Consider the following 12274-nt stretch of genomic DNA (forward strand, 5'->3'; position numbering starts at 1 on the left):
ACGTTTTGATATTTAAATTTTTAAGAGTTTGCAGAGGAGAAATATCGAACCACTCCTAGCTTCAAAAATGGCTTTCAATTTAGTTTTTCGATATTTTATACTGGAACATTTGAGTAACCCCCCCCCCCTCTTAGATTGTCCAAGATACAGGGATAGAAGTGACATTTGCCAACAAAAATATAGGAAAATATAGGAATTTTCAGAAAAAAATATAGGAATTCGATGGAAAATATAGGAATTTTCTGCAAACAATATAGGAATTTTTCGAAATAATATAGGAATATTTTGAAAAAAAAAGGATATACAGGAATTTCGATAACAAAGCTCGCCAGTATGACATTTTTTTTTCAAAATGCAATACTACTATTCGATTAAAAACATGTAATTACACTACCTGACATAAGTGCAATACATACGCATAAATAAGTCTAAAAATACACACAAAATCAATTTTACAAACAGTATAAGAGCATAAAACTGTAATTTGTACTAAATAACATATTAAGGCATACTTCTTTAAAAATAAAAAAAAAAATAGACGAAACTTTTTGTAGATGAACACAAATTTTTCTTAAAATAGTTGTGTCACTAATCTAATTTTTAATGAAAGATTTTGCATGATCCGATACTGCGATGGGCAAGCTGTGCTCTAGAATGAAATTCGTGAATAAAAGTTCTGTTCTAATTATGTTATCACTTGACAATGCAGTAAAAGCATTTATTTTCTAGAAAAAAGTGTTCAGGTAAAAATTTAAATGTATACTGTCTGTTTTTTTTTTTTCAGAAAAATCTCTGATATGATACTTTTTGACCATTTCCCCCCCCCCCCCCTGAAAATCCTGACTTTTCAGTACCAAATTCGATCATAGTTGAAATCCACGATTTCCCATGACTTTCAAGGACACCCAGTAAAATATATATTTGATTTAGAAATATTTGGTCATTAAAGCAAAATAATCCAGACTTAAAAAACTTGGTGGCCACCACTGTCCCAAAGTTTTAAAGTACAAAAAGGGAGGGGGGGGTTAGTTTTTACGACTTTCATAAAAAAAATTAATAAATAGAACCTTGCACTTGTTTACAAAAACATGCATTTTGGAAAATTTAAGTTAAAATAGGTTTTTAAATTACTTCAAAATAAATAAATGAGAAGTCGTTAGGAAACTGCATTTTAGTAATCAAAATTGTTTCTTTAAGTTCATACCAAAGCCTCCAAATCAATGAGGTTCGAATGCAATTGTGCAGATAAAATTTCACTTTTCTAGAAACTAATGTAGGGCTCCCAACACATTTTAGTTTTAGAAAAGGGTAAAAGAGGACCAATTTCAATCAAAAAGAGGACTAAAGAGGACCAGTTAGGATTAAAAAGAGGATCTTGAGAGGACCATTCATTTAAACCCAAGGAAGCATCAAAAGGCAAATTAGCTGCCTGCTGCTAAATCCCTGAAAATAATTTGTTAATTAACCATAATACTGATTTTTAATGATACAATTCCTTTATCACCTTCTGCACAACTGATCTTTTTATCCATTGAATAATATTATTTACACAAACATTTGGATGGGAGAGGGGGGGGGGAGGCACTTAGCGCAGCACTTAAGGCAGCCTCCATAGAACTAAATGGGCGCAATGATACATTTTGAATTGAACCAAGGATGCTGGTAGTCTCACTGAAGGATAGATGAAGCTGTGCTTCATCTTTCTATAGTTTAAAATTATTTTTGTGTTTTTCTGTATTGTAATGCTTCTTAATAGCATTATATCTCTTCTCCACCGATATGAATCTATCACACACCAAACAGATCTACTGTATTGAAAGTTTCCCTAAAAATGTCTGAAATTCTCAATCACTAAGAGAAGCAGATCACATGAGGCATAGTTTTGCAATTTTCATATTCAAAGTATATTTTCAAGAATCATAAAGCTTACATTAAAAAAACTAATCCATGATTGCAGGGTCATGTGTGCTTTGAACTTTTATGGGGGGGGGGGGAAACAAATTCCCCCCTTTAGCAGGCATCATGCCGCCTGCCTTGTCTAGTGGTCAGAGAAGTCCGACTGTGACAGGAAGGTCCAGGTTTGAATCCCGGCTCGGGCATGGACGTACTTTCTCTCTCCTGTCCTTGTCCCCTATAAACGGGTCCTTATGGCATGTGTGTACTGTAGAAGTCGGGCTTCACACCAAATTACTCTACAGTTGGAAAAGTGAAGCAGTGCACCCCAAATTGCCAGCCTACCTGGCACACGACAACAACAGCAGCAGGCATCATGACAATGAAATGATGTACAAATTCAACTTCAAATAATTACATAATTCAACTTTGTTTCATATACAGATGCTACTTTAAAATGTTATGTGCTCAATTGTTTATAAATTCAATACCCCTCCCCCTCCCACACACACAAAAAAAAAAAAAACAGTAATAACCGAAAATAAGCTAATGATAATCAAAATTAAGTTTGGAAAACTAAATAAGCTTGAATTAAACAACACAAAAAATATTAATTTTTTAGTTATTTAAGTAAAAATTTAATCGAGTTAATCTGGCATAGCATGTCAAAATAACTTCTAATTGCCATAAATATATAAATATTTATAAGATGCAAAACGATTGAAATCTCAGAGAAGCAAATTTTCACGAACCAAGTTCAATGTTGGCATGCTTCCCATAAAATAAATTTATTTATTTTCTACTAAATTAAACCTAAAACATGCTAATCTAAGTTGGAATATGGGAAAATAACATTCGATTGGGCAAAATATTTTAATATTTACATGATTCAAAAAGATTGAAATTTCAAACATTAAAAGCAATTTTCCGCGAAGTCCGAGTAAGTTCAATGTCACCATTGTTTCCAAAATAATTCCTACGTTAGTTATTGAAATTAAATGAAAAATAAGCTAATCTAAAGTAGTATATGTCAAAATAACTTCCAATTGTCAAAAACATCTAAATGTTTACAAGATGCAAAAGGATTAAAATTATTTTCCGTGAAGTCTGAATAAGCTCAATATTGTTATTGTTTTCAAAATATTTCCTTCGTTAATTATTGAAATTAAACGAAAAATAAGCTAAACTAAGGTAGCATATGTCAAAATAACTTCCAATTGTGGAAAACATCAAAATGTTTACAAGGTGCAAAAGGATTGAAACTATTTTCTGCGAATTCCGAATAAGCTCAATGTTGTTATGGTTTTCAAAATATTTCCTTCGTTAATTATTGAAATTAAACAAAAAATAAGCTAAACTAAGGCAGCATATGTCAAAATAACTTCCAATTGTGGAAAACATCAAAATATTTACAAGACGCAAAAGGATTGAAATTTCCAACGCGAGAAGCATTTTTCCACGAAATCCGAGTAAGTTCAATGTTGCCATGGCTTATAAAATAATTCCTTCGTTAACTATTGAAATTAAACGAAAAATAAGCTAATCTACAAAAACATATGTCAAAATAACTTCAAATTGCCAAAAACATCAAAATGTTCACAAGATGCAAAAGGATTGAAATTTCAAACGCTAGATGCAATTTTCCGCGAAGTCCGAATAAGCTCAATGTTATTGTTATGGTTTCCAAAATATTTCCTTCGTTAACTATTGAAATTAAACGAAAAATAAGCCAATCTATAGAAACATACGTCAAAATAACTTCAAATTGCCAAAAACATCAAAATGTTCACAAGATGCAAAAGGATTGAAATTTCAAACGCGAGATGCAATTTTCCGCGAAGTCCGAGTAAGTTCAATGTTACCATTGTTTCCAAAATAATTCCTACGTTAATTATTGAAATTAAATGAAAAATAAGCTAATCTAAAATAGTATATGTCAAAATAACTTCCAATTGTCAAAAACATCAAAATGTTTACAAGATGCAAAAGGATTGAAATTATTTTCCGCGAAGTCTGAATAAGCTCAATGTTGTTATTGTTTTCAAAATATTTCCTTCGTTAATTATTGAAATTAAACGAAAAATAAGCTAAACTAAGGTAGCATATGTCAAAATAACTTCCAATTGTGGAAAACATCAAAATATTTACAAGATGCAAAAGGATTGAAATTTCCAATGCGAGAAGCATTTTTCCGCGAAATCCGATTGAGTTTAATGTTGCCATGGCTTCCAAAATAATTCCTTCGTTAATTATTGAAATTAAACGAAAAATAAGCTAATCTATAGTAGCATATGTCAAAATAACTTCCAATTGTCAAAAACATCAAAATGTTTACAAGGTGCAAAAGGATTGAAACTATTTTCCGCGAATTCCGAATAAGCTCAATGTTGTTATGATTTTCAAAATATTTCCTTCGTTAATTATTGAAATTAAACAAAAAATAAGCTAAACTAAGGTAGCATATGTCAAAATAACTTCCAATTGTGGAAAACATCAAAATATTTACAAGACGCAAAATGATTGAAATTTCCAACGCGAGAAGCATTTTTCCGCGAAATCCGTAAGTTCAATGTTGCCATGGCTTATAAAATAATTCCTTCGTTAACTATTGAAATTAAACGAAAAATAAGCTAATCTATAGTAGCATATGTCAAAATAACTTCCAATTGTCAAAAACATCAAAATGTTTACAAGGTGCAAAAGGATTGAAACTATTTTCCGCGAATTCCGAATAAGCTCAATGTTGTTATGATTTTCAAAATATTTCCTTCGTTAATTATTGAAATTAAACAAAAAATAAGCTAAACTAAGGTAGCATATGTCAAAATAACTTCCAATTGTGGAAAACATCAAAATATTTACAAGACGCAAAATGATTGAAATTTCCAACGCGAGAAGCATTTTTCCGCGAAATCCGAGTAAGTTCAATGTTGCCATGGCTTATAAAATAATTCCTTCGTTAACTATTGAAATTAAACGAAAAATAAGCTAATCTACAAAAACATATGTCAAAATAACTTCCAATTGTCAAAAACATCAAAATGTTCACAAGATGCAAAAGGATTGAAATTTCAAACGCGAGATGCAATTTTCCGCAAAGTCCGAATAAGCTCAATGTTATTGTTATGGTTTCCAAAATATTTCCTTCGTTAACTATTGAAATTAAACGAAAAATAAGCCAATCTATAGAAACATACGTCAAAATAACTTCAAATTGCCAAAAACATCAAAATGTTCACAAGATGCAAAAGGATTGAAATTTCAAACGCTAGATGCAATTTTCCCGCGAAGTCCGAATAAGCTCAATGTTATTGTTATGGTTTCCAGAATATTTCCTTCGTTAACTATTGAAATTAAACGAAAAATAAGCCAATCTATAGAAACATACGTCAAAATAACTTCAAATTGCCAAAAACATCAAAATGTTCACAAGATGCAAAAGGATTGAAATTTCAAACGCGAGATGCAATTTTCCGCGAAGTCCGAATAAGCTCAATGTTATTGTTATGGTTTCCAAAATATTTCCTTCGTTAATTATTAAAATTAAACGAAAAATAAGCTAAACTAAAGTAGCATATGCTAAAATAACTTCTAATTGTGGAAAACATCAACATATTTACAAGATGCAAAAGGATTGAAATTTCAAAAAGCGAGAAGCATTTTTCCGCGTCCGAGCCGAGTAAGTTCATGGTTTCCAAAATAATTCCTTCATTAATTATTGAAATTAAACGAAAAATAAGCTAAGCTAAGGTAAGCACATGTCAATATCACTTTGGATTGTAAAAAGAATCAAAATATTAACAAGACGCAAAAGGATTGAAACCTCAAACACGAAAGCAATTTTTCGCGATAAATCATTTCGAATATATATGTTCAGAAAATTGCACTAATGAAATATTTTTAAAAGAATTACAAGCACAATCCAAACAATAAATAAATTCAAGCAATAAAAAAACTTTTCATACTTTTTCAAGGTTTTCAAACACTAGAAAATGTGTGTGTGTGACCTCTTTTTTTCCCCCAAGAACTTTTCAGGGTTTTTCATGGGCGTACGAACTTTGTTTAACACGCGCTGCGGCGGCGTGCTTGGGAGAACAGTAACTTTTAACGAAATGAAAAACTTTTAAAATCTGATATTTAAGTAAAAACAATATAAAAGCGAACTAATCAGACCATAATGTTAAAAGTCTAAAGCGGACTTTACCATAAAACACGGACTTTGGCGGGAAAAGCGAACCATTTGGGAGCCCTGCACAGTAGGAAAGATTAAATGGCGGCTGCACGTGGATCGCGGAAAAGGCGGTAGCCAAAAGTCGAGGGGAAAAGTAAAAAAAAAAAAACGGAATCGGAAACTGAAAATATAGGAATTATAGGAAAATAAGAACTTTTTCAGAAATATTGGAAAATATAGGAATATAGGAACGCTGCGATGCCTGAAGATATCAACGTTTTAAGATCTCATCGTGGGTTTATTTGCGGGTTGATTACTCTCTTTGCAAGAGCAGCGTTTTTTCGCAAACTCGTGCTGCCGTTATTTTTCTCGTTAACCTTTTTCTCTCTCTCTTTCTGTCCCCCCCCCCCATATTTCCATTCTAGCGAGTGTTAGATTCAATGACATTGGAATTTAGTGATTCCTCAATTCTTTGTAAAAAAAAATGCAGAAACGGTTGCATATCGGTGTTTCCAACCAGCTTGAAATTTCCCCTCGATTATTTCCAAAATTCCCATCTTCATTGAAATCTTCAAAATCCCTTAGTTTCCGTTTTACCTGGTATGTGGACGCCCTTTGCTGTGGCGAAAACATTTCATTTTGTCAGCAATCACTCTCAATCGGTGATTCAGATTCAACTCTTAAGACATTTTAAGAGCGTAAATAATTTTCATTTATGCGTGTAAAGTTTGCAAAAAAAAAAAAACCTGCAAATGAAACAAACGAAAGGATGATCGAAAATAGCATGAAAAAAGGCTAAATTTTCAATTAGAGGGTAGGATTAGGTGGTATTGTATAAGGTATGCAGTCAACAGTTTAAATCTTTTTCTATTTCTTTTTAACATAAACTAACTATAATTTTTGAAAGGTTGTTCTTTTCAAAGCTTAAAGTGATACAAATAAACTTACCAATGTGTGAGACACCTGCAATATTTACTCTTGGTTGAACTATTTTCTGCAGAAAAAGAGCAACATTTAATTTACAAACAACACACAAATTGCATCACAATAATTGCAAAAAAATACTAATAATAACAATAATAATTTATAGGTCTAGAAAAGTATTGCTTTAAATAAGGAGAATTTTACATAAAATGTTCTTCAAGACAAATATATCAGTTCATACAATATTAATAGTTTAAATGACTTTGATAACATTGATTTTTATACAGGGTGTGGACTATCAATTGCCGTATTTGGAGAGGGTGTTGTGTGAGTTGCGGTAGCAAATTTGATATTGGTCGATAGCAGCATAAATAAGTGCCATTTGTCGCAGTTGCAATAAAGTAGTGCTATGTGCATCTAAGAATTGTGGAGGAGTATATTCCTAACAGTGGTTCTTTAAGACTTTCCTGATATGATTCCATTCTGCAAGAAAAGCAATTTAAATAATGTCTATCACTATGCAGGATTTTTTTCACATTTCTATTGGACAATTGAAAGGCAGCTGCATGTTTAAGAGTTAAATGCTTCAGAGCTTTCTGGATGAACGCTCTTACATGCGTCATACTTTTCTGTTTTGTTAGTTTGTCCGGTAGTTTTTGTTTTCAATGCAGATCTTGAGGCTCTATTGGTTGATACTAAAACGTAAATACCTTTTCTATCTGGAACTGAAATATGTCAGCCAAGTTCAAACCGAATGCAAATTGCTCACTGAGTAGATCTCAAAGAATCACCATTATAAATATGCACCTACACAACACACAACAATGCTGACTATTACTACAAATGACATGTACAAAGTATGATTGGAAAGTTTTAAGAATGGATCCCGTACTGCTTGCTGGTTTGAAAAGTAGGTGCATGGAGGGTGGGGAATTAATCATTTTATTGTCCTTGAAACCTCTGAGAGGAAAGTGTGTTTCCTTTCTTCAGTTCAATCTTGCAACTTTTTGAGTGAGGGTCTGTTAGGGCTTATTGCTGGATTCTGTCTGCATAAAAATGGAGCACGACTTTGTGTGAAAGTTTGTTTCGTTACTTGGATGCTGACTTGCTCCATGAAACTTGCATCATTGATGGCAGCTTAAGACCTGGGTATTGCTAGACACTCATGTTCAACACATCAGTGCTATCTCTCTCATGCCTGGTGGACCCTATGGCTCTTCTGGGGGTAACCTTGCTGAATGACACAAGATCTGTCTGTTTACGTGTCAGCAATGCAGTTTTGTGTATGTTTCCAACAAGAACTTCATTGGAAGTGCAGCTTAATTTGAGTTCATGTTTTCATGGATTGTGGCCTTTAAACAGTGGGGGGTTTTTTTTTCTGAGAAAGAGGTGCCAGTGACTTCCTTAACTGTGCAGCTAGATTTGCAATGATGGTCAGTGATCATGATAATTTTCAGTGGTGTCAGCAAGTAAATAATTAGGGGATTCACTGTCAAAACTATTTTGGACATTAAAACCAATAAATTTACACAATCTGTTGAAATGACGTAGTATGTTAAATTTTTGTATAGATGTTGTTAATTTGTTAAAAATGTGTAAGTACCTTTCTCTCTAGTGGATCACAAGTCTTCTAATTTCTTGTTGGCTGTTGTAACCTGCTTTTAGTTCTTCAGACTTTAGGCTTTAAAGATTCCGGCTAACATGACATTTGAAATGTTCAAACATTACATTTTCAGATTTATCATTAAATTTTTGGTAATGAATGTTTTAAAAAGAAAGAAGGTGAAATGAAAGAAATAGGATTACACATGGTAATGTACGATATTTTACACTAATGCAACTGCATGAAAAGTTTCTTTTTGAGAATGCAATTTGTCACAGGTTTGTTTCCTAATTATGAAATTGTTAAATTGTTGCTTTTACATGGAATAGATATCAACAAAATTTCACTTTCTAAATACTTTAGTCTTTTGTTTTAGTCAAACAAGCTCTAGATTCCATGGGATCAACCTTTCAAAAAACTATCGAATCATATATTTGTTGCTTCCCTGTTTTCATAGTGTATGACTTCTGCTTTAATGAGCTTTAATCAATGACGATACAATAAAAAACTGCTTTAAAATGTGTTAGTTTCTGTTCATTTAGTATTCAGTTGGAATGCCATAGGGAAAACTTCAGGTTTTTGAGTGTTCCTTTAAATTTTGCTAGAGAATTTTTTTCAGAAATTTTATCTCGCCTGTAAGTAGACCCTCCAACTTTTAATCTCATTCTTGTACTGAATTTGTAAAATTATACTCAAGCATATGCAATAGTTTTTTTTTAAGTTTATGTTTTACAGATATAGTTAAACCTTGTTAAACTGCCTTCCGACAAACCGCCACCCTCTTAGTTTGCCAAGAAAGAAGGTGAAAAAAATATTCTGTATTGGAATGCAATACAAATTCTTGCCTAGAAACGTCATTCCGCTGTCCGCCAACCTCCACTGATTTTTTGACAGAACCTACACACCGGGTATGATAATATTACTGTTTAAACCACCATCTTGAAAAAACATGTCAAATAATACAAATTTGTAGATAAGCCATTTACCAGAGTGAATGTCCATGATAAGTCACAGAGGGAAATCAGGAATATGTCACTTATACCTGCCACTAATCCCCTATACAAATGCAAATATATTAGTCACCAAGTGCACCAGATAAAAGTGTCCAGCTTTCTTATCGCTTTCACTATCAAATCTGTTCCATGCTGCAATAAGTCCCAAAAGAACATTTTGATTCTAACATCTCTAGGAATTTTTAACTTAGTCTAATCAGTTCTCCCTCCCTTTTTGACCCTTTCATTTTGAGATTTCACTACTTAGCTATGAAAGCATTCATTCTTTACCCCCTTTTATGTTCTGGTTGAGGGTTTAACTGGAAACATGTATTGTATGCTGACTTCAGCAAAAGACAGTTTGTAATAGATTCCTATAACATCATGTTATTTAGCTTCGTTCTGAAAAGATACCAAAAGCACTCTTGAATATTCACGAAAAAAATCTAATTTACAAGTTTAAGAATAAAAATCATTCCTCAACCGCCAATTTATTGCTAATCATTTTTCTAACTCTGGAAGGAAAAAAAGCATCAAAAGAGCTGTCTGACACACCACAGAAAAATCAAATTGTTATTTTTTTAAGAGTTTATTTGGGAAAGTAAAATACATGCTTTCAAATATATTTTCATGAAAACATGCATTTATGCAGGATTGAGGAAAACTTATTAAACCGCTACCCTTCACTTTTGCCAACTTTCATCTCTTCATTGAGGTTCGCAGTTTAACAAGGTTCAACTATGTTCGGGGAGAAAGCGCATTTTGGCGGAAAAAATGGGCAGAGAAAATAACGTATTTTTTAAAGTTGAGCAAACATTTTCCAGTTTTTTGGATACTGAATTTTTAATAAAACACCAGAGAGGGGTTTAAAAAAATACTTACTCTCTTTGCAGAAGGTTTTAAGCGGTAGTTTGTAGAAGTTAAGGCGTAACGGTCAGCAGGAAGTCTAGGACCAACACTGCTCTTAACACATGGAAGAGGCATTGAATTTCTTGCTGCAGCTGCTTCAGCAATGACCTATATGAAAGTATTCAAAATATAAGCAAAAGAGAAAATTTATTATTGTTGTTGTGCACCAGCTAAGCTGGCAATTGGTTCGCTGATTCACTTTTCCAACAGTACAGTAATTTGTTGTGAAGTTCGACTTCTACAGTACACACATGCTATAAGGACCCGTTTATAGGGTAGGCAACCCATTCACAGTATAACACATTCACACAAAGAAAGGACAGGAGAGAGAAAGTACGTCCACGCCCGAACCAGGATTAGAACCCGGACCTTCCTGTCCGCAGTCAGACCTCTCTGACCACTAGACAAGGCAAGCAAAAAGGAAAATTTATTAATAGAACTAAAAATGTTTTTTGGAGAATTTGCCAGTAGCATAACAAGAAATTCCTCAAGAGGGGTGTCCTGCCTAAAAATAGCCAAGTCCAATACTTGGAAATGTTTATTTGAGAAGTGATAATTGGATTTTAATTTACAAATACAAAAGTGACGACCAGCAACAGGCTCTGGGCCCAGCTAGACTGGTCCTAGTCAATTTACAATCCCCAGTGAAGATCAATGGCCCTCTTAAAACTATTTACTCCCTTGCTCATTACCACCTCTTCCGGTAAGCTGTTCGAAGGTTCCACTACCCTGCTATAATAATAATTTTTCCTAATATCCATGTTAGCCTGAGATTTAAATAGCTTAAAACAATGACCCCTTATCCTGTTTTCAGTGCTAAACTTCAGCCCCATAACATCTTTCATTTTAATAAATTTAAACAACTGAATCATGTCCCTTCGGTCTCTTCTTAGCTCAAGACTGTACATTTTTAGCCTTCTAAGCCTGGAATCATAGTCTAAATGAGAAAGTCCATTTATTAGCCTTGTAGCCCGCCTTTGAACACTTTCCAATATATTAATATCTTTCTTAAGATAAGGAGACCAAAACTGAACAGCATACTCCAAATGAGGTCTTATCAAACTTCTATATAAGGGCAGAAGAACTTCTTTAGATTTGTTTGAAATAGATCTATTGATAAACCCAAGCATCTTCTTGGCTTTGTTACTAGCTATGCTGCACTGTTGGCTGAACTTTAAATCCTGACTTATTAAGACGCCCAGATCAGTAACTTTTTCTGCCTGACTAATGACTGAACCTTGCAAATGATAACTTGTACACTTATTTCCATGCCCTAAATGTAGCACTTGACATTTCCCAACATTAACAGCCATTCCCCATTTATCAGCCCACTCCGTAATATGATCTAGATCCTCTTGCAGCTGATTTGCTTGTTCTTCATTTTCTACACTCCCCATAACTTTGACATCATCAGCAAAACAATTCATGTTCCCAGAAATATTTTTATAAATATCGTTCATAAAAACAATGAACAAAACAAGCCCTAACACTGATCCTTGAGGAACCCCGCTTAAAACCTCACTCCAATTAGAATAATTTCCCCTTTGTTTCCTTCCAGTCAGCCAGTTTTTTACCCAAATGAAAGTTTTCCCTCCTATTCCTATATCAGCTAATTTGCTAAGTACAGCAACATGCGGTACCTTATCGAAAGCTTTTTGAAAATCAATGTAAACAACATCTACAGGCTTCTTATTGCCCAAAACCATGGTAACTTTGTCATAGAAATGTAATAAATTAGTTGCACAAGATTTACCTTTCCTGAAACCGTACTGAAAACTAATC

General features: G+C 33.3%; 1 protein-coding gene across 1 annotated transcript in view; it reads right to left on the minus strand.

The window, feature by feature from the left end:
- The window catches only part of LOC129218404 (transcription initiation factor TFIID subunit 9-like), an 87153-nt gene that overhangs the window by 47050 nt on the left and 27829 nt on the right, over nucleotides 1–12274 (minus strand). The window contains exons 3-4 of the mRNA XM_054852654.1: nucleotides 10466–10600; nucleotides 7013–7058 (exon numbers count right to left, since the gene is read on the minus strand). Coding sequence (XP_054708629.1) covers nucleotides 7013–7058; nucleotides 10466–10600 — 181 coding nt within the window. The remainder of the gene's footprint in view (nucleotides 1–7012; nucleotides 7059–10465; nucleotides 10601–12274) is intronic.

Source organism: Uloborus diversus, chromosome 3 (genome assembly GCF_026930045.1).
Source record: "Uloborus diversus isolate 005 chromosome 3, Udiv.v.3.1, whole genome shotgun sequence".
Taxonomy (NCBI): domain Eukaryota; kingdom Metazoa; phylum Arthropoda; class Arachnida; order Araneae; family Uloboridae; genus Uloborus; species Uloborus diversus.